The sequence below is a fragment of the Penicillium maclennaniae genome, assembly GCF_028827695.1.
Source record: "Penicillium maclennaniae strain IBT 15551 chromosome Unknown utg000006l:1.0-2513246.0:1.0-2515036.0, whole genome shotgun sequence".
Classification (NCBI taxonomy): domain Eukaryota; kingdom Fungi; phylum Ascomycota; class Eurotiomycetes; order Eurotiales; family Aspergillaceae; genus Penicillium; species Penicillium maclennaniae.
In genome coordinates, this window is record NW_026623218.1 from 1,495,812 (window position 1) to 1,521,406 (window position 25,595).

At 50.9% G+C, this 25,595-nt stretch overlaps 14 protein-coding genes across 14 annotated transcripts; 6 read left to right on the forward strand and 8 right to left on the reverse strand.

Moving 5' to 3' along the window:
• Positions 1-1,259: 1,259 nt before the first annotated feature.
• On the reverse strand, positions 1,260-3,031 carry N7477_006809 (uncharacterized protein; the record flags this gene model as incomplete). The annotated part of the gene is made up of 4 exons (XM_056968472.1): positions 1,260-1,981; positions 2,516-2,714; positions 2,816-2,897; positions 2,976-3,031. 4 exons carry the CDS (start codon positions 3,029-3,031, stop codon positions 1,260-1,262), a joined length of 1,059 nt encoding a protein of 352 aa, XP_056821268.1.
• A 312-nt stretch (positions 3,032-3,343) lies between these two features.
• N7477_006810 (sugar porter family MFS transporter) lies at positions 3,344-5,390 on the reverse strand (the record flags this gene model as incomplete). The annotated part of the gene is made up of 8 exons (XM_056968473.1): positions 3,344-3,623; positions 3,676-4,078; positions 4,131-4,221; positions 4,274-4,716; positions 4,772-4,882; positions 4,929-5,069; positions 5,120-5,264; positions 5,310-5,390. 8 exons carry the CDS (start codon positions 5,388-5,390, stop codon positions 3,344-3,346), a joined length of 1,695 nt encoding a protein of 564 aa, XP_056821269.1.
• Positions 5,391-6,335: 945 nt separating this feature from the next.
• Positions 6,336-7,134, forward strand: N7477_006811 (uncharacterized protein; the record flags this gene model as incomplete). Its single annotated transcript, XM_056968474.1, has 2 exons — positions 6,336-6,864; positions 6,926-7,134. 2 exons carry the CDS (start codon positions 6,336-6,338, stop codon positions 7,132-7,134), a joined length of 738 nt encoding a protein of 245 aa, XP_056821270.1.
• Positions 7,135-7,438: 304 nt separating this feature from the next.
• Positions 7,439-7,976, forward strand: N7477_006812 (uncharacterized protein; the record flags this gene model as incomplete). The annotated part of the gene is made up of 2 exons (XM_056968475.1): positions 7,439-7,631; positions 7,690-7,976. The coding sequence occupies 2 exons, from the start codon at positions 7,439-7,441 to the stop codon at positions 7,974-7,976; spliced, it is 480 nt and encodes a 159-aa protein (XP_056821271.1).
• Positions 7,977-8,301: 325 nt separating this feature from the next.
• N7477_006813 (OTU family ubiquitin thioesterase) lies at positions 8,302-10,060 on the reverse strand (the record flags this gene model as incomplete). The annotated part of the gene is given in 8 exon segments (XM_056968476.1): positions 8,302-8,380; positions 8,439-8,879; positions 8,934-9,054; positions 9,067-9,208; positions 9,265-9,530; positions 9,577-9,640; positions 9,698-9,784; positions 9,830-10,060. The coding sequence occupies 8 exon segments, from the start codon at positions 10,058-10,060 to the stop codon at positions 8,302-8,304; spliced, it is 1,431 nt and encodes a 476-aa protein (XP_056821272.1).
• Positions 10,061-12,159: 2,099 nt separating this feature from the next.
• Positions 12,160-13,754, reverse strand: N7477_006814 (uncharacterized protein; the record flags this gene model as incomplete). Its single annotated transcript, XM_056968477.1, is given in 5 exon segments — positions 12,160-12,903; positions 12,918-13,349; positions 13,396-13,456; positions 13,505-13,663; positions 13,714-13,754. 5 exon segments carry the CDS (start codon positions 13,752-13,754, stop codon positions 12,160-12,162), a joined length of 1,437 nt encoding a protein of 478 aa, XP_056821273.1.
• A 553-nt stretch (positions 13,755-14,307) lies between these two features.
• On the reverse strand, positions 14,308-14,556 carry N7477_006815 (uncharacterized protein; the record flags this gene model as incomplete). Its single annotated transcript, XM_056968478.1, has 1 exon — positions 14,308-14,556. One exon carries the CDS (start codon positions 14,554-14,556, stop codon positions 14,308-14,310), a length of 249 nt encoding a protein of 82 aa, XP_056821274.1.
• Positions 14,557-14,615: 59 nt separating this feature from the next.
• rho3 (Rho family GTPase RHO3) lies at positions 14,616-15,565 on the forward strand (the record flags this gene model as incomplete). The annotated part of the gene is made up of 6 exons (XM_056968479.1): positions 14,616-14,665; positions 14,722-14,772; positions 14,942-14,958; positions 15,011-15,025; positions 15,073-15,396; positions 15,447-15,565. 6 exons carry the CDS (start codon positions 14,616-14,618, stop codon positions 15,563-15,565), a joined length of 576 nt encoding a protein of 191 aa, XP_056821275.1.
• Positions 15,566-15,827: 262 nt separating this feature from the next.
• On the reverse strand, positions 15,828-16,661 carry N7477_006817 (lipoyl(octanoyl) transferase LIP2; the record flags this gene model as incomplete). Its single annotated transcript, XM_056968480.1, has 1 exon — positions 15,828-16,661. The coding sequence occupies one exon, from the start codon at positions 16,659-16,661 to the stop codon at positions 15,828-15,830; it is 834 nt and encodes a 277-aa protein (XP_056821276.1).
• Positions 16,662-17,112: 451 nt separating this feature from the next.
• Positions 17,113-17,673, reverse strand: N7477_006818 (pyridoxamine 5'-phosphate oxidase family protein; the record flags this gene model as incomplete). The annotated part of the gene is made up of 1 exon (XM_056968481.1): positions 17,113-17,673. One exon carries the CDS (start codon positions 17,671-17,673, stop codon positions 17,113-17,115), a length of 561 nt encoding a protein of 186 aa, XP_056821277.1.
• Positions 17,674-18,830: 1,157 nt separating this feature from the next.
• N7477_006819 (NIPSNAP family protein) lies at positions 18,831-20,001 on the forward strand (the record flags this gene model as incomplete). The annotated part of the gene is made up of 3 exons (XM_056968482.1): positions 18,831-19,251; positions 19,278-19,469; positions 19,517-20,001. 3 exons carry the CDS (start codon positions 18,831-18,833, stop codon positions 19,999-20,001), a joined length of 1,098 nt encoding a protein of 365 aa, XP_056821278.1.
• Positions 20,002-20,836: 835 nt separating this feature from the next.
• Positions 20,837-22,473, forward strand: N7477_006820 (aminoalcoholphosphotransferase; the record flags this gene model as incomplete). Its single annotated transcript, XM_056968483.1, has 7 exons — positions 20,837-20,976; positions 21,088-21,097; positions 21,150-21,307; positions 21,362-21,408; positions 21,468-21,563; positions 21,616-22,283; positions 22,333-22,473. The coding sequence occupies 7 exons, from the start codon at positions 20,837-20,839 to the stop codon at positions 22,471-22,473; spliced, it is 1,260 nt and encodes a 419-aa protein (XP_056821279.1).
• Positions 22,474-22,960: 487 nt separating this feature from the next.
• On the forward strand, positions 22,961-23,517 carry N7477_006821 (40S ribosomal protein eS27; the record flags this gene model as incomplete). Its single annotated transcript, XM_056968484.1, has 3 exons — positions 22,961-22,963; positions 23,100-23,162; positions 23,335-23,517. 3 exons carry the CDS (start codon positions 22,961-22,963, stop codon positions 23,515-23,517), a joined length of 249 nt encoding a protein of 82 aa, XP_056821280.1.
• Positions 23,518-24,979: 1,462 nt separating this feature from the next.
• On the reverse strand, positions 24,980-25,466 carry N7477_006822 (uncharacterized protein; the record flags this gene model as incomplete). Its single annotated transcript, XM_056968485.1, has 2 exons — positions 24,980-25,286; positions 25,402-25,466. 2 exons carry the CDS (start codon positions 25,464-25,466, stop codon positions 24,980-24,982), a joined length of 372 nt encoding a protein of 123 aa, XP_056821281.1.
• Positions 25,467-25,595: the final 129 nt, after the last annotated feature.

The following is a 25,595-nucleotide window of genomic DNA, read 5'->3' on the forward strand; positions in this document are numbered from 1 at the left end:
GTTGGCCAAAGCATTACGAATCTCAGGATGATAGTCACCCAGTAGAGCTTCGGCACAATCCCGGCACAAGCAAGAAGACTGAGGATTTTTGTTACATTACCAGAATCCCCACGTGAGTATAGTACCAAGAGTACCCTTCCACTTTGTGTTCAAATTTTCCATTAAAGCGGCCCTCGCATCGTCACAAAGGCCTCTGGACCCGGAAACAACAATTCCGACCGTCTCCCGTCCCGCCTCCATCTCATCCTTAAGCAGCTTCGACAGATGTAATCGATGACCAATCTGCAAAGCAGTGCCATTGAACTCATCCAGAGAGAGATAGAGAGGAAGGGAGAGAGTGAGGGAGAGAGAAAGTCCTTCTAGACTATGATACATCTCCTTTGAGGCGATGTGTCAGAGTTACCAATGGCTGCTAGTGGGGTAGATATGAATACTTACAAGATACCTATTCTCGGCGTTTAAGTCCGATTTCTACTTCAAGAAAAAAATAGTTATCCTTGTCCCTTGGATAATGTCTAACGAGTGGAAGAGGCTAGTAAGATGGATCTATCATCATCTTTCTATATTACCCTCTTCTTCCCTATCGCCAGAGTAAAAATCTTCGATAATCATAACATTATAGCTTAGTAGCCTTTATGTACTGATAGACCTCAATTCTCGCCCCTCAAGGTCCTGGTTACTGTTCGATATTCTAACTCTACGTTAGACAGGAGGATTAATTCTTTCCTAGTGATTCTTCCTTCTCTAGGGGGAGAGATCAAGACTGCCATTCTAAATCGACCTTCATGTGTGGCCGTCCGCACCTTGATTTTCCCGGCAGTACGACTATCACAGTGTGTGACAACCGTCTCGGGTGTCAATGGCTCGTGATGAAGGAAGAATTACATTTAACTTTGATTCTGTGGGACTACACGGAACCAGGAATCGCATCATGACAAGACAACGCAATGGACTCCACATCATAGCATCACCACGCAATAGAGCTGTAGAATTATGATTGTGCACGTTCCAAGAAGCAATCACCCGCTACAACTCTCAAGCTGGTGCATCGTGCGATTTCATTTGACTTCTGACCCTTTACTAGACATATATGGCCTTGCAAGAATAGAGTGGCTATGTCCGCTTGTAACGACATGAACCATCTTGGATATCTTGAGCTTCGCCAGGACTTCCCTTCCATCTCATAGATCTGACATCCTATAGGAGTTCCTCCATAGAAATCAAAACTTCAAATATCGAGCAACGGCATGACCGACACTTTACTCCAGTAATCCATCATCAGCATCGACCTCTTTCACAATTGCGACCCCAGCACTAGTCCCGATACGGTGGGCGCCCGCTTTGATTAGTTTCATGCAGTCGCTAGCAGACCGAATACCTCCACTGGCTTTGATCTTGGTCTTCTTGGTTCCACACCGATCAGCAACAAGACGCATTATGGTGACATTTTCCACAGTAGCACCACCGCCCTTAAGCCCGGTACTTGTCTTGACAAAATCCACTTCCGCCGTGCAGCAGATCACAGTAGCAGCAATGATCTCGTCCTCGTTAAGTTGGGAAGTTTCGATAATTGCCTTGAGAATCACCGGTGGAGGCGCAGCCTTGCGCACAGCCAAGACATCCTCATAGACCGCCGTGTACTTGCCCTGCTTCAACATCGGATAGTTGATAACCATGTCCAGCTCCTTAGCACCCTGTGCCACGGCATTCTTGGCCTCCTCCACTTTCTTGGTTGTTTCGTAAGTACCCTCATGAAAGCCGACAACGCAGGCCACGGCTGTCTTTCTTGCATCTTTGAGTTTCTCAACGGCCCGAGGAACGTTCTCTAGACGGACACAGACGGAAGCGAATTCGTGTTCCAAGGCTTCCTCGCAGGTCTTGTCTATCCGATCTGCTTCGACGCCCACGGTCAAGAGTGTGTGGTCGATCATCCTGGGATTTCCGATGGGATTGCCGGCTGTGCGTATGTTCGGGCTGGCAACTCCCCTCGCAAATGGGTGATTAATTCCGCCCATTCGGCGTTTGTCGAAGGAATGGATGTCATGTTAGGTGTCTTCGGTCATTCAAGGCCCAAAGAATTGTCTTTACTTGCTTCCCAACGAGGGGAAGAAGAGGGGTACCGTCACGTGAGGGTGTTGGGCTCATTCCATGATGAATATCCAGATTCTATCCTACCAGGGTCTAACACTGGGCCAAGGCAGTGATGTGTGACATTTGCGGCGTTGCCCTGGATGTCTTGATTGTTGATCAGCGGTAAATCCATAGATATTAATGGGAGCCGATAGCCAGATAACAAAATACAGATACCCTAATTGATGATTTTTAGATTACTCTGATGTCCAGTCATGGAGCAGAACTAGAATTGCGCATATATTTAATTGCATGGTTCACCATGACGATACAATTTCAGACCACAGGTGGAAGCCGTTGCGGGCACTTTCCTCAAGTCTTCGCTCTCGTCTTTAGTATCTCACAAAAGAATGAAAATCTTCTCATCCACGGCATGAGCCACTACCACACTCCGGGCCTCGGACATCGTCCACTCTACCGATGCGTCGGCCAGGACCCGACCCGGGACCGGGAGGACCACCGCCACCACCACCGCTTCCACCCCAGGTGCCTGAGCTGACACCAAATCGAGAGCCAGATTTCGACGCGGTTTGACGGTTGTAGACATTAAATTGGGAAGCTTGGGCTGCGGCGTAGGTATCGAGCTGTGAATTCTCCGAAATTAGCATCTCTAGGCGGCAAAGAAGAGGGAAATAACCAAGGCCTCGCAAAGCGCAGGCACCCGGATCAAGAGGGCTCCTCATACCGAGAATAGGCTCACGAAGTACAGCCCGAGGAAGGTGTAAGCACTCTCGAAGAAGCGAACGGCGCGAACGGAGAGCGGCGGGCTATTGGTGTCGCGGCGAGTTAGCAGAGTCCTTCGTCAGGCTAAACCGGGTACTAGCTGGTCCGAGTAGAGACCTCACCTCTGGAGAGCCCGTCCATTGGAAAAGTAGGTCTGTTGGGGCTTTTGGGAAGACATGATGGATGGGAGGATGGAAAGAAGACGCACGAGGAAGTTGAGGTGGAGTTGGCCTGGTATCGGGGGCCGATAAGGCAGCGATCTCCCGTCAGCCGCAAGAGTTCTCTATGATTATGCCTACCTCTACGCTCCGTCACCCAAGTGTCAGTTGTTTTGAAGACGGAATCATCCAGGTGATTAAATTTGGGCTCTGCGCCGAATTTTATGATTCTTCAACTAACGCTATAGTAGAGACCTACGCTTGAGTCGTGATATTTCACATTGCTTGTAACACTTGAAGCAAGTCTCACATGTTGAACATAATACAGCATCTCATCCTTCCACATCCTCTTCGTGCTCATCAACAGGTTTCATGTCATCATCCTCCACAGGTGTACCGCGTAGCTGGGCTTCGATGCGCTTAATGCGCTTTTTTTCCTCATGAGCACTCGTATCACCGAATATAAGATCCATGTCTTCAAGGGTCTTTCCACGTGTCTCCGGAATGCAAAAGAACGTAAAGGCCAAAGCCAGGAGACAAAATGCTGCGAAGAAGATGTAAGTACCCCACGTGATGGTATCGAGCATGTCTGGAGTCACGAGGCCGATGATGCTATAGAGATAATTAGAAGAATCAATGCCAGGGCGAGGAAAACTAAGCTCACAAGTTACACATCCATGTAGCAGATGTCGTAATAGATATGGCCTTCGAGCGAATCGACAAGTTGAAAATCTCCGACGGAAGCACCCAGCCGATGGGCGCAAATGAGTACGAAAAGTTGACATCGTAAATGTATATGAATGCGATTGCTGCGTATCCGGCAGACTTGTTTGCGGACAAGCTGGAACCATATCCACCGAGAATACCCCCGACGAGAACAAGCGAGATGCAGGTCCCTGTGGCACCTGCCATGAGAAGAGCGCGACGTCCGAGCTTGTCGATGAAGAAGAGTGCTGGGAGAGTACTGAGGCAGTTGACAATGCCATATACACCAGTGGCGAGGAGTGAGGTGGTGTTCCCGTCCATACCCAGCATTCCAAATATCGTGGGGGCGTAGTATATCATGGCTGGAATGAGTTAGAAACCACTCGGGAAGTGAAAGCAAGCGGTTGTGCTTACCATTACATCCCATGAATTGTTGGAAGAACATAACGCAGCAACCTATAGCCAACCGCTTGAAGCGGGGCCAACTTGTCACTAGTGAGATGTACTAGCGTACGTTATGTTAAATTGGAAAATGAAAAGGGGCGTAGGACCGTTACCTGGGCAGCATGTAGCTTGAAACCTGACAGATTGGGGAAATACTCCCGTGCAAAGGTGTTCTCAAGCATGATGGACGCCCGAATCTCTAGATATTCATTTTGAAGAAGAGGACTATCCCGCGGCTGGCGACGCAGTCTTGAAAGAGCATCGAGACATTCATCGTCGTGCTCCTTCATAAGTAGCCAGCGGGGCGAGTCGGGGAAAAACAGCATTCCAATTCCTAGAATCAGTGCCGGGGCTATCTGAATTGCAAGCGGGAGTCGCCATGATGCCTCGGATTGACCAGTGCATCCGCCAACGGGAACATCATGGTATGGGTCAAAGGAAGGCTTTGAAGGGGTTCCTCCTGTGTAAGGGGTATTCGGCGCACAACGCGAGCCTCCAATATAGTTGGTTCCATAGTCGATCCAATAGCTGACCAGAATGCCAACTGTCACGGACACTAGAAAGGATTAGCTGAGCCATCCAAGAATAGTCATGTGGTATCGGAGGCTCACATTGTTGTATTACAACAAGTCCTCCCCTAATTTCCGGGATGGATACCTCTGAGATGTATAATGGGACCACCATAGTCAACATGCCAATAGCCAGGCCGGCAATTGCTCGACCTAGGGGAGATTAGGGGAAATGTCAAATTCACCATGAGAGACATACCAGCAAAGAGCATTGGGATATCGACCGCACCGCATTGAATAGCAGATCCAATGACGAAGATCACAACAGCCACATTAATTGATAGCTTCCGCCCAATTCGATCGGCAACGGGCCCATTGATCAGAGACCCAGCCCATGCAGCTAAAACCATGTCAGAAAATTTCATCTTCAGGTTTTTCAGGAGATCTCACCAAGTAATAGAGTTGAGACGAACCATCCTTTGAACCCAGAGTCACTGTATACTCTTGGAAATGCAGCGCCAAAGCTTTCCATCGTGATGACACCTGAGATTACGCCCTGGTCATATCCAAACAAAAGACCACCTAGAGTCGAGAACTTTTCGAGTCAGCAAGTTGTGGTTCTCACAGGAATGACACTTACTGATGCCACGCCACATAGATATGGGTTTTCGAGTACTAACTTGAGTCCGCCCTTCGATGGGCGATCTATAATGGAACCCATACTTGTCATGAGAGCAAGAAGCTAGAGCACAACAGAATACACAGCACCTCGAAAGCCAGTTCTTTGTCGTGACTTTATACTCATCACCCCCACGCGGGAAAATCGAACCTTGCGCCAAGGATCACAGTACTCCGAATGTCGGGATCACCCCGAGTTCGAGGTTCGAGAAGCATGGCAAGGCAAGGAAAGCCCAACAAGAGACGGAGCGATGTGCTCCGACATTTACCCCACAAAACTCGAAAACCTGGGGAAGATCGGAGGCCGTTATTTGCTGGATGGACCGACGAGATTTAAGTTGTCAGGTTGATGCGGGGAAGCTTCCCAGTTCCCCTGAGCCCTGGGCCCTGAGCCCTGATAGCTGATCCCTGATCCTTGATCTTTGGCGAGATAAGGCTGGTGACGGTCAAGGTGCAACTGGTGCCCACGGCTGTACCAGCAGACCAGTGGTCAAACACCAACTGGTTGTGTTACCCGGCAATTTAGCGACAATCCCACTCTGACGCTGAAGGGTCTCGAGCGAGAGGAATCAGGAGGCTGGCCAAGTTGTGGGAACTGAATGTTGGTCGGGCAACTTGACATGTGAAGAGTTTTCCATCTCTGATTTCCGTACAATTACTTAGATGCCAAAGGGAGGGTAAGGATATCTATCAGTAGAGTGACGGGATTCAATCTGAGCAGACACGCCATTCAAATCCCGCACGGGTTGTGCAGGTGCAACTTGCACAGTCATGAATCGGTTGATGACAGATCTCATCAGATCAGGCAATGCTACGTCTGACTGCGCTCAATTGCGCGCATTAGTGCATTAGCTCAATGAGGCTCAACAATGCGCAAAATACGCTCACCCGCCGGAGCCGGAGCTTCCCTACCCCTGGTCATATATAGCTAACTCCTGCAAGGAACAATTTGCCAAATACTCGACTCATCCAAATTCCAGTCTCAACCATGACACCCCTGCGCGTCGGTGTCCTCCTCGTGGACTCGGTCCAGCTCCTAGATCTAGCAGCCGTGGACCTACTCTTCATGGCAACCCCTGAATACCTCAAGGAGATAGGAATGCCCAAGCCACTCCAAGATCTAGGCCAACCATGCGAAATCCACTACATTGGCCGTGATGGTCTGAACGCTCAATCCCCAGTGACATCGCAAATGTCCCTCCGCCTGACAGACTCCTTAACCGACGCAGCCGTGGCACCAGGAAGCCTTGACCTTCTCTACATACCCGGACCTCCGCCGAAATCCATGCCACCGTCCATCGAATACCTCGACTTCGTCCGCAAACACGATGCAGCAGCTACGACGATCGTAACAATCTGTACGGGCATCCTAGTTGTCGCCCACGCGGGAATCACTAAGGACAAAACCGCAACAGCACCACGCTTCCTCATCCCATACTTGAGAAACCAATTTCCCGAGACGAAACTATGGAGCGATGCACTACGATTCACCCACGATGGAAACCTATGGACTAGCGGTATATCAATTCCAAGACCAGAACCTCCCACTGTTTAAGAATCCTACTCACTACAAGCTAGGCGGCATAACAAACGGCCACGATCTCATCGCTGCATATCTGTACACCATATACCCGACACCGCTCGTAAACACTGTCCTCGCCGTCGCTGATATTGCACCCCGTCCGCCAGGGTATCAAACCACAACTTTTGGCGATACGATGTACGTCCTGGTTCAGATCATACGAGCGATCCCGAGCTTGATCGCGCAGTTATTCATCAAAAAGTAAGAAGAACATGATTGAAACGAGACAGTGGAAAATTATCAATAGCTCAATCAAAATCGGAAATCTTATCCACATCCAACTCCACATCAATTTTGATTCTGCACGTAAAGAGCGGATCTACCCGATCTAGACCCCCCATCACCCACCGACGTCATCACGAGATCCTAGCATTCGAAACTTCTTGAGATTCACATTCACAGTCACATTCACCCATGAAATTGTTTGAAGAAATACAGTATCCAGAATCCGCGCCTCGTAGATTCTTGATTCCCTATTCCCTATTCGCGTCTCAATCGAAAAAGCTACAATGCCAACCCACCTTTCCATCCTGGTGTCCGGCGCCTCACCACTCGACTACGCGCGCTACCGACACGCTTCACTATATTTCGAATTCGAGAACGAAGAAAGTCTCAAATCTGCCCTAATGGAAGTCGTGGGATCACCGGGCTTTCTCAGTTTCTCAGAACGTGTGAATATCGAGCTTCCTGTTTCTTCTACGGGTATGTAGCACATCAGATTCACGAATCACGGATCACGGATCCCGATGCAGGGTTCCAGTTCGGGGTGCACTGTGCGAAATGCTTGAAAAGCAGCTAATGGATTTTGGAGATATCGCGCGCGTGGTCCGCGTCTGCTCATTATCGGATACAGTGGCTGTATCGTCAATACGACGGACTGTTGCCGAGACGCCGATTATGAATGATGCGGACTGGAATAGTCAGAATTGGGTGGGTGATGCGCTAGCGAGGCTTGTGGAGGCGGGTTATTTGGATGAAGAGGCGGAGAGGAAGGGGTTGGATGAGATGGTTGATGCGGTCATGGAGGCGAGTGATGAGAAGTGTTAACTCTACACTACTTCTCCCTGGGTACCTACTCGGGTACCTGTTTACTTATATCTTATGTACTATCAGTGGTCTTGTCCCTGCATTATAGATCAAAGCATTCGTTGTTGAATTTCTCGGTCCTAATGCCCGAGCAAACAATTTGAAGACGCAGAACGCTCGAACTATGCATCATGCTACCATGCTTGAATAGGGTCATCGGGCAAAAAGTAAGGTGGAGGGAAAGGGTCAAGGAAGGACAAGGATAAAGAGAAGGGCAAGGATGTCCGAAATGGAGGAAGATGCCAAGTCCCATTTCGGAGAGAGGGCAAATTTTGATTCATTACTTTCACCGACGCGAGTCACTTGGTTCCCAGTGAATGGGCTCAAAATCTTGGTTCTGGAAGTGCGCTTGATTGTAGGGGGAGCTTCTCAAAGTAAGAGAATATTAGCGGCGACCAGCAAAGGAGGGAAAGAGGCGCTCACTTTTTAAAAGGGGTGGTCACTGGCAGGGAATGGCTCAGGTTGGGTTTCATCACCAACGGATTCAAGCGGATCTGCGGGCCTTCAGATCTGTTGGGTAGAGTCGTCATTGGGGGCGGGGCCGAAGGCATCACAGGTGGAGGTGATGAGACGGGAACTGGAACGTGATTCTGAAGGGGTGACTGGTACATGTCCTGGGGAGTGGATATTCGGAACGGGCTTGCTGGCGTCTGAGGTACCGATGGAATTGGAGACATGGGCATGCCAAACCCAGATCCGGGGTCTGCCATCAAATTGGGAATGGACATCAAACTTGAGTTAACGTCGAAGGAGAGAGCACCTTGGTCCCAAGGGGTATAGTTTGAAGTCATTCCGTATTGGAGGTTAACCATGGGTGTCATATCCACAGTCTGCTCGGCGCGGTAAAGAAGATCATAGTGGCCACTGAGAAGGTCAGAACGGGCGTTCGGGGCTTTTTGAGGCGCGGGGAAAACTTACGGTCGATAGAGCAGGCGGACAGTGGGTCCATTCGGGGTAGATCCGGAAACCAGCCGGTGAGGCGTCACTGCGTCGCCCTCACTTCGATCAAGGTAGAGAATCTCGACTCCAAACCCGGATCCTTGAATGACACCGTCGAGCAGAGCTTGGAGTCCGACTTGATCGATCTCCGTCTTCAAAGGGTCGATGTGTTTAGCACAGTATTCGTCCAAGGGCCCGGAGAGAAAGGCTTGGTATTGTTGAGGATTGAGTTTCATCCAGGTGCTGGTGAGTAGCTAGAATAAAATTCACAAAGTCAGCGTAGATTGTGTATGTGTGTAGGCGTACATACTCGGAAGTGAGTAATGATGGAATTTGAGTTGAATTCATCATTGAAGGCATTGACCAGGTATGTTTCATCCTGCTCGCCATTCTGGATAGCCGCCAAGGTTTGTGCGAATGCATCTTCAGTGGCATCCACAAAGATCTCGTATAGAGTGGGGTCGAGGCCGACCTGAACAAGCAATGTATTAAGCGATTCAATGCGACTCATTTCACGCTGAACACGTATGGGGTCTCGCAGAGCGTAGAGGGTTTCGAAGTATCCAAAAGTCACCGCTAGAATCATCAGATAGACTCTCTGTCGAACAGACGAAGGACATACCGCGCCAACCACAATTCCCATCGCCTTTCATGATGCGGGTCATCGGGTGGGTAATTGCAAGAGCCTGTGTGCGTTAGTATGACCGCGTCTTCAGTCGACCACGATAGCTAGGTAGACAAACACTTGTCTTTGTAGCAAGAGTCGGGTCGGCATTGGCATAGTCCATAGCAATGCTATGACTGGACTGCTTTGTTGAGACTAGGGGCCCCTGAATCCGTCAGCCTCTATCATGCACAGGATTGAGACATCCTACCTGAACATCCGGCTCGAACTCATTAGACAGCTTCTGGAAGCGCTCCATCTCATCCAACGGCAAGGCGTTCAAATTGGCGTTACTCATGGTGGGTCCCGGGGCAAAAGCCGCAGAAATGGAGAACCCTAGTGGAGGAAGAAGGGAAGGGGGGAAAGCGTCCCGGTAATAGTTCTGTTTTTCCGGGAAAGGATGGTGAGGACCGAAATGACTCCAAGGTTTTGATAAGGACATCGCATACAGCCTGGGAAGGTTTTAGGAGCTCAAAGGCATCTGGGGGAGGGGAATATATTAGCCATGGACCGTGATAGAGGGCGGATATCAAAGGCCACACCAGCAGAGAGGTCCGGATATGCGTCTTGTGCAACCCCGAGTGGTCCCGACAGACTGGGTCGAGGCAACTATAGACATAAAATCAGCACGATCTCACGAATGCAGATGTCGAACAAGATATTTGGTGGCTGTGTGACTGGCTCCCCCGGATACTACGATGATTGGACGAGACAGAATTGTGACGAAGGGTCTAGAGCAAGAGACTGATCATCCGGGAACCCGGCCAAGACCGTCACATTGAAAGTGCGCCGCAAATGATGTCAGCGATGATCGGGGGGGAGCCTTCAACGGGCAAGTGGTGGGCAGTACGGGAGGATCATCAAGGCTGCCGTGTCAAGGGATGCACGAACCATCCTGGGCTCCACCGTGTGCAGGGATAGCAAAGGCTCGGATCATGTCTCCGGAGAAGCATGCGGGTACAGAGGGGATGAAGGATGGGCAACACATGCCGAGACCAGACACCAGAAACCAGAAACCAGAAACAACAGCGATCGGGGGAGCTCAGACCTTTCTCAACTAGCTTTCACGGGTCATCCAGAGTGGAACACCGAGACCGCGAATGGGGAGTGTTTCCAGGCGGTTGGAAACGGGAAATGAGAAACGAGAAACGGCAAACTCAAGAATGGCTGGTCCAGTTTAAAGGAAGGTGGAAGGTTGAAGGTTGAAGGTTCAAGGTCAGTCGAAGGACGTTTGAAGGTCGAGAAGTGGGGAGCAAAAACGATAAGCTAGCAACTAGGGAATCAAGGAACCAAGGACCCAAAGGTATGGAAGGAACCTGAGGACTGGGGGGGGACTGGGGACTCAGGACTAGAGAGAGAGAAGGGGGAAAAAGGGAAACAGGAGGGAGATGAAGTAACACAAGGCCCCGGAAGATCGTGAGTTGTCACCCCTCAGCAAACATTCGATCCTGCAGCGTGGATTTTAGATTTGGGAGTTGGAATTCGGGCTTTGGGATTTAGTAACTCGAACGAGAATTTGGACGTGGCCTGAAACTCTGACCCTATAGACTTGCTCTTCACGTACGCCTCCCCAACACTTCTAATCCAGATCTGGTGTCCATAAGCGCGAGGGAAAAGACCAAAACACAAAAGAAAAAAAATAGAAACAAAAAAAACGAGTGCTCCCCACCGTCTCCCGATCGCCCCAATAGTACTCCCGCTCTATCTCGGATTAATCGGACACGCCCCAAAACTCGGCTAGCCCCTTTACCCGTCTGAAAAGCGGGGGTTCGTGGTGTTTGATCGTGTTACCCCCATGCAAGTTTTCAGGGCTCCATCGCTCGAGGTCTGAGCATCCACATCACATCAGACCTCAGCCCTGAACCGTCACCCGACCATCACCAGGGTTGCTACGTGAGAGGAGTGACTGGGCTTGGGGCTTAGAAGGGGGAATCGTCATCCCAGCAGAGATCATGGGTGTGCGATCTGTGCGGGTTTGCTACGGAGAGCTTCCGAAACCAGCCTCGAGGTACCGGCTGCACTAGGGGTGTGCAATCACCAACTATCTCAGATTGAATGGCCAGATAAAGGTTTCTCAGCTCCCTCGACCTCACACCACCACCCCCTATGCAGACTCACATGCGGCGCGGAGGTCCTTTCCCCATTCTGATCGATAGGCCGCGTAGCAACCCTGGCAGGTCCAGCAGATCCCAGTTATCGGGATTCGGAAGGCCCGTTCCAAGCGCCCTGATCCCGGGACTCAAACTTGATACGTGGATTGAAGGATTAGTATAGCGGTGGACTATTTCGTTCGTAGAGTGAAAGCAAAACAGAATCCTGTGAACTCGTCTCATCGTGATATTGGATTTTAGCTCATGTTGCTACAGACAACTCTAAATTGCGGGTCATAGGTCTTGTAGAACAAGGGAAGAAAAAGAATAGACCGCTCAACGGGCAACGCGAACGGGCCGCTGCAGGCAGCAAAACTCGGTGTAAGATGGGCAATGTGCTCCCACGTGGGTGTGGGTGTTTCTTTGTCGCGGCTCAGCCGCAGGTACGCAATTAAACAGCAAGTTTGCCTCCGAATGGCTTGCCGCGCTCCTTTCGCCGGGTCCGCATGCCCATGGGCCCGTCATCATATCCCGCGAACATGGACCCGGTGGTCTCCTCTGCCCGAAATCCCTCGCCGTTGAGGGCGGTCTGCCACAGGCTATGCAAGGATGAGCTCCACTCCTCCAACGCGCGCAGCCGTTCCACGTCGCTGGAACTCGCTACCTCTACCGTGCCGTTCTCTTGGTCGATCTTGGCATTGAGTTTCTTGTCGAGGATCAGGTAACTCAGAATGTCAAGCACCTCGTGTACTGAGATCTTGATGTGCTTGGAGATGAACTGCAGAGAGAATCGGGTGTAGGGTGCGATCAACTTGAGCACCGCCTTGGTACGCATGTTGCGGCTGACCTCGTCGATGTTCTCGGCAATGAACGGATCCGCCAGTACGTCGGGATGCTTGCTAAGCACCGCCTCGTATGCATGGATGTCATCTCGCTGGAAGGCATCCACCAGATCTGTCATGGCGGATATGCGCGGATCATTCTTGTACGGCTTGGTCTCCTGACTGTCGAAGGGGTTGATATCCGACTTCATCAGCATGGTCGTCAACACCAGATACTTCAGCACTTGAATGCGTTGCATCGAGCCAGCCTCGTCGTAGTTCCGGAACGATTCAAAAAAGTCACTTTGGGCCTCCTCCCAGTTTTCTTCGCTCATGTGCATTTTGCCTCCGCATTCCCGGATGATCCCCATAATCTTCGGGTGGGCACGGCCGACCGCACGCGCAGCGCTCGCTGATAGAGTGCCTTCAAGCGTTTGTTGTTTTTCGTCTCGGCGTACATCTGAATTTCAAGAGCATAGAGTTCAAGCAGGTATGTTCCCTTGCTGGTGTCGTCCGACCCATCCTCGCGTTGGCACGCCCGATGCAACTCCCGCACTTTCTTGCTAAGCTGGCCATACTCTTTCCGGTCCAGCCAGAGTCGAGCCAGTTTGATATTCGTTTTCAACCAGAGGCGTTCGTTGTTGGTATTCTGGAATGAATCAAGAGTGAGCGAGTAGAACTCCTCCATGCATTGATAGGCCTTTGCATCGTCGGATCCCTTTTCGATGTAGTCGAGCATGTTATTGATCGATTTCTCAGAGTAGTTGCGTGTGACGGCGGATTTGACATATGTGAGGAGTTCGCGGTAATGTTCGACGGCCTGTGATGTTAGATGGATCAACACCTGTCGTGAGGACACCACGTACATCGCTGTATCGCCCAAGCTTGAATTCCAGTTTGATTGCCTGTTTTAATCCTTTGAAACCCCTGGTTTTAATCAGTCATGTTCATCTCCATCGAGCATCCGCCACAAACCATTCGCTCTTGTCTTGCTCCATCGCTGGTAACCCCAAGAACTCGTCAACGGCTTCCTCGGGGTTCTCCGCCTTCATTTGCTTTGCATTATAGTATTTGTTCTCAATTCCAATGTCGCCAGACTCGTCATCGTCGGATCCTTCGTAATCAAAGTCGTACCTGCGGGCTGTCAATTTGGGCAAAACACCGGACAGCGAAGGGGTACCCACTCCTCATCAGAGTCTTGCATGAAATCATCATCGTCAGACATGTTCACAGATGTGCAAGGAGAAAAAATGAGCGCGGAAGAAGTTTTGTGGAATGGGAGAGGGTGATGGTGAGTGTCGCGGGGATGTGTTGGAGAAGCTGTGGTTGGAAGATAGTAAGAGCTGCCTCCGCCTTTGCTATTGTAGCTCCCCGCCAAATGGTCTCCGAACCCTGTCCCGACCTGGTAGCCACCACGAATCTGCCAAGGAACTTGATACCATCACAAGTCAAAACGGAGGTGAAATTACTGAGAGAATATACATGCACTTTTGGCCTTAATAGTTGTTAATCTGGAGCCATTTGGACGAAGCATGAACTGTGGACTGTTGACCCGCCCTGTCTCAGTCGAACCTGGGTAGCTCCCTGTTACTTTATCAATAGAACACTGTAGTGCTCTTCATTAAGAAACTCACATCAGTCTGTATCATTGCCCCGGATCTCTAAGTTTAATTGATCATCCCTACCTTACAGTATCCCTGGCTGAGATATCCGATGATTCAATACAAAGTTGCCAATCGAACCAAAGTCATCCCAAACACCTGTAGCTGATCGCTCATTCAAATCAGAGACCGGCGCGAGACAACAGCAGCAGCAGGGACACAGGCCTCCAGTGATCCCAGGAACAGTGATCCCAGGAACATTGCAGTCGAGCTAAGTGGACCAGAAGGGGAAAAGCGTACCTTATTCGCCGATCCCTTCCAGGGCGCGATGTCATCGACTCCGGTGGTGCTGAATTCCTCCCCCGTCTTCTTCCAACCTTCCTCGTGCCTTGTCAGACCTACGCCATTCGCAGTTTCATGACTCATTTTCTATACTATATCACCTCCTCGCGATCACATTGCCCCTTGAGTACCCACCAGTCGCAATGGAGCTGTGCGGGCGTCAGAAAGTCGTACAGCGCAAGATGGTGCTCCTGTCAGTTTACCTCGAGTCTGGACCTTTCGCGCGGATATTGACACCTCCAAAAACAGCGGCGACGGTGCTTGCGGCAAGACTTCTGCGTTGAACGTCTTTACAAGAGGGTGCGCTCATTCCCCTTTCCCCTCCCCGAGCTGCCCCCGCGTCTCCGAAACAATGCTAATCATTCCCTTTCAAAAGATTCTTCCCTACGGTTTAGTAAAAGCCTCCTCTATCACTCCACATTTGACAGATACAGATCATAGGCACTAACCACTTTGATCTGCTGCTCAGTGAACCTACGGTCTTTGGTATGCCCCACCCCGAGCAGAAGGTGGAATGTGTCGCTAATCACATTAACAGAAAACTACGTCCACGGTATGCCATTCGTTCTACTCGCGCACGTCTGATTCTCACGCGCTTAGATATCTTCGTCGACAATGTACATATGGAACTGTCGCTATGGGATACGGCTGGTCAGGAGGAATTCGACCGCTTGCGCGCGCTGTCTTATGAGGACACACACGTGCTCATGCTCTGCTTTAGTGTCGATAGCCCAGATTCTTTTGAGAACGTCGGGTCTAAGTGGATTGCTGAAATCAATGAGAACTGTCCTGGCGTCCGCGTCTGTCTTACCGCGCTCAAGTGCGACTTGCGGAAAGATGATGAGATGAATGATAACCCCAACACAATTTCGTTCGATCAGGGCCTGGCTAAGGCGAAGGAGATTGGCGCTGTGAAGTACTTGGGTATGTCATTTTGTGTCGCGCTCTTTGAAGAATTCGCTGACGGTTTCAAGAATGCTCTGCTGTCCAAAACCGCGGCATTAGGGAAAGCTTCTACGAGGCGGCCAAGGTTGCTCTTGAGGTCAAGCCTGCAGATTCAAAGAGCTCGAGTTCGTCATGTGTGATCCTCTGATCTAGCCTGACATGCGTAATGCTCTGTGTCTATTTCCCCTTTGAGTTCTTGATTCCCCATGCATTTTGTCATCTCTACGATGTACTCTTCACGTCTGACCTGGACTGCCAGATGTTGTCAGCGTCGTCGCATATTAGCGAGGTTGGCTTTCTATGTTTGAACTTTCGAAATATACTATATAATTCCTGTTAAACTGCTCATCTTCCTTATTGTCTTATCTACTCCCACGTCTCTCATACTTCCTGGTAGATATCCAGGTGCTTTAGAACTTGAGATCCTCTTCCTGAACAGAATATACTTCCTCAATCTTCTCCCCTGACGCCCCGTCACAAGCAAAGTCCTCATTCACTCGTTTGACAAAACACTCAACAAATCCATTCGCAACCTCATCGACGCCAACAGAAACACCAACCCCCTCAAGACTAGTTGCCTCCTTCCCTTCCAACCCACAAGCGACAATCTGTCTAAAGAACCACAAAGGCTCATTCGTAACATTCAACCCAACTCCAAAGCTACTAATATTCCTCCTCAAATGCACTCCCACCGCAGTGATCTTCTTCGCCACACCATCATCCACCCAAACCCCCGGATCCTCAGTCACGAAGCCCTTCACCTCGTACCTCTTCAATAGATCAATGACACTATTCTCTAAAACCCGGATATGACACCGCGGTGTCAATCCAAGTCTCTTTAAATCCAGGATCGTGTATGCTACCATTTGACCCGGTCCATGGTACGTTGTTTGACCTCCGCGTAGCGTCGGAACGTACTCCGCTTTCGCAGTGGGACCAGGTTCTAATAGAGAGCGGATTGGTTCAAGGGGTGGCGGGAGGGAGAGCGTTGCGGAGGCGCAGGTATTTGAAGGCGGGAGGTCACGGCGACCCGTGGTGTAGACCGGGTTTGGGGTGAACGTGATGATTGTCGGGTCCGGTGGTGGTGGGAGTGATGTCAGGTTCAAGATTGTGTTTTGTGAGGATATTGATCCAGGGGAAGCGAGTTTCTTGTGTGTGAGAAAGCGCGTGGTCAGGGCTTGTTGGAGCTCAGAGACCCGTTTGAAGGGCGTTGTATGTGGGAGGTGGAGGTGGGCGAGTCTCATCTTTAAGGAATAGGTGCTGATTTCGAGGTTTGAGAGAGAGAAGAGAGGATGCTAGGTGCTCATGGTTGGTGGAGTTTTCCGAGGAGTTGAGAGGTTATGGGTCTTAAGAGTTGCGGAGAAGCTGGGAGCTCCGACTCTGATAAGGATGAGGTCTGAGCGGCCTGTTACGGTTTGACCATCCAACACCCACCTTAGGAATTTACGGAATGGCCGTCACTGGTGGGTGTCTTTGTATCCATTTCTTTTTTTTTTCCTTTCTCGTACTGCTAGTGGTTGTGTTCAATCTAGGCTGATTACCAGCTTAGGACATCTCCAAGTCACGTTCAATTCGCAATCTGTTATTGGTCTCACAGCTAATTCCAGCCATCCATCGACACAAATTCGAACGATCCGACATAAATGCGTACAAACTCGTTTTATGAAAACCCGATCAGATGGCACGCGGCCTCGGCTATACGCCATTGACAAGGCCTTCCTGAGTCGGCTCAATCGGAAGCAGAATCCAGTCACGAACTCCGCCTTTCCAGTCCGCAATGCGACCCTCGCGGACTTGCACAGTCACAACCCGAACATCGCTATCGATGGCCAAGCTAGGCCGTCTCAGGCTCGGGTTCTGAGCCTGCTGCTGACCAAACAGGGTGATCTCCTCTTCCTCGAATGTATTGTTCTCCAAGTGCCGCTCCTTGCACCACTTTTCTTCTTCCGAGTCAGGCTCGAGGAAGCGGGCCTGGCCGGTGATGGTGGTAGAGATGCTGGACAAAGCGCTAGTGTTCAAGTTGAGGAGCAGGCTTGCCAACGATGAACGGGTCGCCGCGGGCGGGGGAGATCCTTCACGCTCACCGTGCGAGTTGGCAGTGCGAGTCGGTGGACGATGAGATACCCAGTCATGGACCAGCAGGGACACACGCGGGTTAGACAGCAGGTGGTTGGTCTTGCGCGATGAGGGGTTGGTAGTCATGATAATGGTCGGGTAGGGGTCAAAGGGGGTCGAGGGAAGGTAGGTATAGGACATGAGGGAAATATGGGAGTGAGATTGTCACATGTTGCCAGATGAAGCTGATTGAGGCCATGGTCAGTGCAATTGTTGTGGTGAGGATGGCGGTGGACATACGAAGCGGGAATTCTTCAGACATGAGACCACCTCGGATGGCAACGAGGCAGCCTCGTGCTGGTGGGTAGCTGTGGCCGAAGCCTCGTAAGAAAGAGGAGGATTGCAGTCAGCCATGATGCCCTTGGAGGATGTCGAAGTGAAAGATGGTGGGATGATCGAGAGATCTGCCGGGCGGTGGCCAATCGCGTGTCGACGTCATGCCGGATCGGTTTGTCCGACAACTGAGCTCATTCTAGCTACATAGTCGAGCGAGGTACTTTATTATGATCCGATCGTGTACACTGACATCGGTGAAGGATTGTGGGGTAGAATGGAGTACAATTGGAGCCCGTCGTCATGATGGCGAAAAACCATACCTGACGATCGTCCGTTGCTCAGGCCTTGGGAAGAGGCAGATAATCGCCGATATCCGCTGCAGTCCGCCGTCCAACGGCGGATACTTCAGATGCGAGGGTCAAGTTAGGGTAATGACAGAGTGGTAAAGACAGGTCATTGGAGAGAATAATCGTAATACCGTCGTTCGATAGTGGAAGCCGTACCGGTCTCGATGTCACTATTACCCACCCTGTTACCCCGTTCCCCAATCCCCCGATGCCCCGGTTTGGGACAGCTTCACCTTTCCCCGCACATGCACCGTAGCTTGCCATGGTCAGCCCCAGTCTCTAGCCGTCTCTAGTCAAATCAATTCAGGTGGATTCCCAACACGGAGTCTTTTCTCGAGAAATTACACGAAACATACTCTAGCCCCGGAATTCCCGTCGATCTCGCGTGCCCTTTCCTCCTTCCTTCGCTTTTAGCCTAGTCCCTGTCCGATCATCTCCTCTTTCTTTCCCCTCTTCGTTCTTGTCTCTTCACGCTTTGTCTCTCCTCTGACTTCTCGCCTCTCTTCACTACTTTCTACTGTCTACACTCTCCTTATTCCCCCCACCTTTTGCATTTGCGATTCCACTTGGTTCTGCCGTCCCCTTCCTTGAATTGTTGCCACAGCTCCCCCTCCCCTTCCTGCTTTCAACCAAATCCGTCTCGTTTTTGTCAATCTACTTCCTCCCCTAACCACAATGCTGGCTCCGCGTTTCGTGAGATCGGCGACGTCGCTGGCACGACCCTTCAGCTCCTCGGCGGTGGCCTCCCGTGCCCCTTCCATTCGAGACCTGACAGCCGACTCGGCTGATTACAACCGACGGCAGAAGGAGTTTCGTGAGAACCTCGAGGAGGCTCGCAGAAGAAAGGAACAGCAAGAGAGTCAGTCTGTCCATGCTTCTGCCTCTACCCCTTCCCGTGAGTCCGCTCCCACTGCTCCGCAAGTGAGCAATGCGAGCCACTATAATCAATCCCGCCCTGTTTTTGATGCGGCCAAGGCTCTTGATCACGAGGCAATGGGCTCACTCGCCATGCATCGTTCTATAGGAGAAGAACACTCTCAAGATCCCCAGTCTAAGCGCAATCCGCTGTCCTCGTTAATCTACGGCACCAAGGAGGGTCAGCACTTCGACAAGGATATCCAGCGCTCCTTTCCGAGGTTTTGGCCCGTGGCAAATACGTCCACTCGATTGTGTTCCATGATGTCAAGCCTGACAAGGTAGACGAGTATGTGGAGCTAGTGGGCAAGTGGTACCCCCGCATGGCCGGCACAGAGGAGAACCGCGTCAACCTTGTTGGCAGCTGGCGCACCCAAGTGGGTGATAACGACACCTTCAGTGAGTCGACCCTCGCCCATGTAGTGGAGCAGACCTAACCCAAAAAGTCCACATTTGGGAATATCAGCGCTATGAGGGCTACCATGTCTCCCTGCACAACATTTCGCAACACCCCGAGTTCCCCGAGTTTGATCGCAAGTTGAAGAGTCTCATTAAGAGCAAGAAGACCTCACTGATGCAGGAATTCTCATTCTGGCCTACCACCCCGCCGCGCCAGTTGGGAGGAATCTTCGAGCTTCGCTCGTACACATTACACCCAGGCAACCTATTAGAATGGGAGTCACACTGGCGACGCGGTCTGACCGCCCGGCGCGAGGTCATGGAAGGCGTGGGCGCGTGGTTCGTGCAAATTGGCGATTTAAACACGGTGCACCATCTTTGGCAGTTTGCCAACCTGGAGGAACGCAAAATTCGACGAGAGCAGTCCTGGAGTGTTGAGGGGTGGGCTGAAACCGTGCACAAGACCGTTCCTCTGATCCAGACGATGCAGAGTCGGATTCTGGTTCCCATGCCGTGGAGTCCGGTCGGTTAAGGGCCAGAGCACAAGGGTCATAGGGCGAAAAGCTAAAGGACCAGGCACTCTGATCAACTCCACCTCATCCGGTGCTGTTGATTTCTTCTTGCTACGGCGCTCACTGTATGGCCAAGGGGGATGGATCATCAAGCTTATCAGGCATCTATGCTTTGTATCGTGTATCTAGGCATGGATTCCCCAGCATACATTTCATATTGTTTATTTTCTTTCTGTACGAAATCTACACCTTTCTCAAACCCCAACCGAAAACAACGGCCTCGGGTAACCCCACTTGTTGCATGGACGATCATTCGGTAATGAGGCATCTTATTGGCACCGCGGAAAGAAACCCGGTCACAGCGATTCGCTATCGCACGTGCTATGCCGCGAGAATTGTAGACGTCGAGGCGAGTTCAGATCATCAAGGGAATGCCAGTCAGGGAATCTCGTGGAAGAGTCAAACAGAAGCAAAATATTTGCATGTTGATTCAGATCGAAAATAAACTGTTGGGGTATATACTCTGTATGTGATCTCCACCGCGGACCAAGTGGCCTCAAATTTTTCCGCTGTTTTGCTTTTGGCGCTAATCTCGACGAATCCCGCTCTGGTTCTCTAGCGGGGCCTTGTTTCCTTGTTCATCAACTGGCTTTGGCCTCTTCTTCTCTTTTCCTTTCGTACACTTCACTCTTCCAGCATCTGTCGCTCTCCTCGTTCGCCCGCTCGTCCCTGAACCCGCACCGCAGTCGTCGCGTCCACTCCTCGGCCGAAGCCACTGAACTCCCTCGTCCTCCGAGGACCTAGTACTCCTCGAGCATATGCGTTGAGACAAAGTCGTCGGACACAGTCGCCAGGATGGTGTACATTCGCCAGCATCACCTTCCCAACCTTCGCAACTACAAATATGCCGGCATCGACCACTCGCTCCTCAGTCGGTTCGTCCTGAAGCCGTTCTACAATAATTGTGTGATTGGTCTTTTCCCCATGAGCATGGCGTGAGTTCTTTTTTTGGTTTCGAAGCTCCAAGCTCGCGCATGAGAGCTTTGCGGGCTTCCTGGAATTTGCGCCGAGGCTAACTCTGCTCTCTTGTTTCTTCTTCGCGACAGGCCCAATGCCGTAAGTCCTGCCCACGAGCCTCTTGTCCAACGCACGCCTTAATTATTGGTAGATCACCCTCACTGGATTCATGTTCGTCGTGATCAATTTCCTCACCGTTATGTGGTACAATCCCAATCTCGACACGGACTGCCCGCCCTGGGTTTACGCCAGCTGCGCGCTCGGCTTGTTCCTGTATCAGACTTTTGATGCCGTTGACGGCATGCAGGCGTACGTTTGATTCTTGCTTCTGGCGTTTGGATCACGACTGAACTCTGAATTTAGGCGGAGAACGAAACAGAGCGGGCCTCTGGGCGAGCTCTTCGATCACAGTATGTTTTGAGGGCTACTTAATTATGGTGACGAGTACAGAGGCTGATCTTTATTATAGGTGTCGATGCCTGTAACACTGGACTGGGTGTACTGATTTTTGCGTCGGCTATGAACCTTGGCCAGTCGTGGATGACCTTCTTGGCTCTTTTCGGATGTAAGAAACGTCCCGTGTCCTTCCCCTCGCATGCAGCTCTAACATCGTCCAGCAACTATGACCTTCTACGTCCAGACTTGGGATGAGTATTACACCCAGGTTCTCACTTTGGGAATCATCTCGGGTCCCGTCGAGGGTGTTCTGACTCTCTGCTTGGTCTACGCGATCACCGCCTACATGGGCGGAGGCAGCTTCTGGCACCAACCGATGCTGGAAAGCGTCGGAGTGTCTAAGCCCAGCTTCCTTTCCGAGCAGGTGTACAACATGCCCTGGACGCAGTGGTACCTGGTGTACGGCGCGTTCGTGCTGTTCTTCGCCACCGGGTCGAGTATCATGCATGTCATGCAGGTCCGTCGCCAGCGCGGTAAGGACCCTCTTGCGCCTCTGTATGGTCTACTCCCCATGTTGGCCATCTGGACGCTGGTCCCTGCCTATCTTTACCTGAACCCTGCCGTCCTGGAGAACTACACCATTCCTTTCGGTCTATATGTCAGCCTAATCAATGCCTACGCCGTTGGTCGCATGATCGTTGGCCACCTTGTTCAATCCGGTTTCCCATATTACAACGTCCTGCTTTTGCCGCTCGCTCTCGGAGTTGTTGACAGCGCCGGTCCTGTTTTCGGGCTCTGGTCGACTGCCGTGCTGGGTGATACCTTCAGGCAGACAATGTTCGTGTTCGGATGTCTTGGTATGGCCGTCGGTGTGTACGGTAGCTTCGTGGTAGGTTCCCTTTGAATTCCTGTTTTATGTGTCCCGCTAATTCTTCCAGTTCGATGTGATCACCACCATCTGCGACTACGTCGACATTTGGTGCTTGACGATCAAGTACCCGTATCTTGAGGAGACTGAGAGCAAGAATGGCTCAGCAGTCAAGGTCCAGGTCGAGGGTGCGTCGAAGAAGACTCTCTAGAGAAGGTAAAGTCTGCGTGGCGAATAGTTCAACCTCGATCACGCGATCGCGGGGCGAGGCGGGGAAGTTGCTCAAGAACAAGGGTAATGTGGTGGCTCATGATTGATTTCAGCAGTACATAAGTTTTCAACACCGGTGCCTTTCTCCGTGTGGAGTTATAGAATATGAGACGTAATGTGTGATGCAATTAGAAAGTTCCTGAAGATGCTTGTTGACACGGGTAATCTGTAGAAGCTTCAAAGCACTTGACTGCCTGCCCGATCCTCCAGGCAGAACCACGTATTCACGAAGGCGGAGTGCATAGACCCTCCTGATTGGTGGGTGCTTCCCCTCGCGCCTGCCCGAATCGGGGAGTCAAGCGAGGGCACAAGCCCTACCGCCCCATCGACAAATCCCTTCAGACTTCTCCTGGGATCCATTCCACTCACACAAGGCCATCGCCATCAGCGCCATTCATCAACTCACTCGCTGATCTTCTATCGTCAAGATGGTAAGCTACCACCCTCGTCGTCGCTCTGCGTCCAGACTCTCGATATTCTCGATGCACACCCAATGGAGGACCTGGACGGGGCTTGACACACGCCCCTGCTCAAAAATCTTCAAAAGCTAATCACCGTCATCAACAGGTTCTCGCGGTCGACCTTCTCAACCCCACGCCTCAGGCTGAGGCTCGCAAGCACAAGCTCAAGGTACGAAACCCTCGAAATTCGACATCCGATGCACAAGGCACAAAGGTGGACAAGGGAGATGGATAGGGATAACCGAACATGGATCCTTCGCCACCCAGCCCCCGCCGACGAGAAGGAGAATCACTCGCCCGGGAAATACGAATAGAACGCTGACTTGGACATCGCTGTGCAGACTCTTGTGCCCCAGCCCCGCTCCTTCTTCATGGACGTCAAGTGCCCCGGCTGCTTCACCATCACTACTGTCTTCTCGCACGCCCAGACCGTCGTCATCTGCGCCGGCTGCTCGACCGTCCTTTGCCAGCCCACCGGTGGCAAGGCCCGTCTTACTGAGGGCTGCTCTTTCCGCCGCAAGTAAACGAGACGCGCAAATGAAATTTCTTTTTTTGTCTTGTTGAAACGCACAGAGGATAGCATGGAGCAACTAGGATGAAAATACCAGTTCCGGGTTTTCGGTCTCCGCTTCGGTCCGGTTCATGGTTCTTTGTTAACGGAGACCGCCGTTCAAAATGTCACATACCACCTTTTTTCTCTTTTTCTATAACCACCTTTCACGGGAAAACAAAAACACCCTTGACAAGGAAAAGTGTCGGGGGTTGGAGGAGACAATGATATGATACGATCCATACCAATTTCTTTCTCTTTATGCCCCCGGAAAAACCAAAAATTGAAATGTGGCGTTTTGATCGTCTCCGTTGTCCTACTTGCTCCGCTTGATGATGCACCACAGCGTCTTTTTTGGTTTAATGTTTTCGACCGATGACAGATAGAGGATGGAATGACTCGCGCATTCGACAAAAGCACGCAGCATTCAGCTCAAGGAGTTCCGGATATCTGGCACAAAAGGCACTTTGCTTCGCTTGTGCCGTGTCTTTGTTTTTTGAAATCTTTTCATGTATTGCTTTTCCTGTATACTGGTTCCTCAATCTGAGTTGTACCTGATACTGGCACTGCGTAGAAGGTAAACGTCAGAAGTTCAAGTAAAGTACCTTGTAGTTGGCAAGCGTCCATGTCGGCTGTGAAAAGCATTCATCACGTTGACGTAGATCTTCTCAAGGGTCTCATAGATGAGGAACCTCGAAAACAGGTCCCATCGATAGCCTAGTTGTGGCCAAGACCGCTAGATTACTTCCATGCTAACCACCCTCCATCACACCACTCAACCCTCCCCACGACTCATGCCAGACAATAGTCTCTAACGTCATAACGAGCCCGCATCAGAAGACCCGTTCTCTTTAGGTTCTTCCCTGCCCCGCAGCCGAGGACGTGCATTAATCTTGTGTTGGGTTCCCCACCTCGACTACGTAACTGAACACGGGTTTCCCGGCCAGGTACATCTCAAGACATGACATCATATTCTTCATACCCACCATGGAGAGCCTGCCATATTGGGGAACCAGTTGGAATGATGGCGAATGCAACTAATTCATGAAACGACACTGATGTCAATTTAGAGGTTTCTCGGGTATTCGAGGGAGTCCCGCGAGAAATGACCGTTATATTCGTCAGAAGTGGCCCTGGTGTATATACTTCAAGATCTAGCATTAGAAATATAGAGGGGTTCAAGACAATGTTGGAGTCAAACAGATAAAGGGTCTATTTCGTCAATTCACATAATAGTCATAACGTTTTCTCTAATGATACATTGCGAAAGACAGGACAATTCATCAACATTCAAGAATATTAACGAGAGACAAGAGAACAAAAAAAAGATATACAGTCATCACATCAATCCTGGGTGGCTCATTTCTTTGTCGTAGAGACCACCGGATTCGAACATCGCTTATCGATCAAACAAGGGTAAAATGAAATCAGACAAGCTATGCTAAGCCCTCTGTCAACGCCCGCGCCTTAGCCTTGATGTTTGCGCCAAAATCAACAGGGTTGTTCGGGTCACTGCCTGTCATAACTGAGACCTTGCCAGACGAGTCATTGAGGAGTACATAGGTGAACTGGTTCCGTCCTACGACTTCCAGTACTTGTTCGCGCGCTGCTTGGTCGCCAGCTGCGTATTTCTCGGCATCGATGCCCTTGAGCTCTTTTTGAGTGTTGCGGACAAAGTCCATGAGGAAGTAGACGGTCGGATGTGTCACCGGTGGTTGCATTTGGGGGTGGTCTTCAAATGCCCTGTGTGTTTTAGTTAACAGTGTACTTCGAGGCAGGACGTAGGTTCGCAAAGGCGACGGAAGTATTCCCGAACAGCCAGTGTTGTATTCACTTGTTGGGAAACCCATAAACATACTCGAGAAGCTCGGTCATCTGCGCATCGAGCCGCGCGAGGTCGATGTTACCAGTCTGTCCGCTCATGATGTACTGGACTGAGGATGTGTTTGGATGATGTAACGAAATCCCCCCCCCGAAATGGCCGAGGAGGGGAGAATCTTACATTTCGGCGCTTATCTCTTATCGGAAATCCACATCTTCGCGAGCCTCATC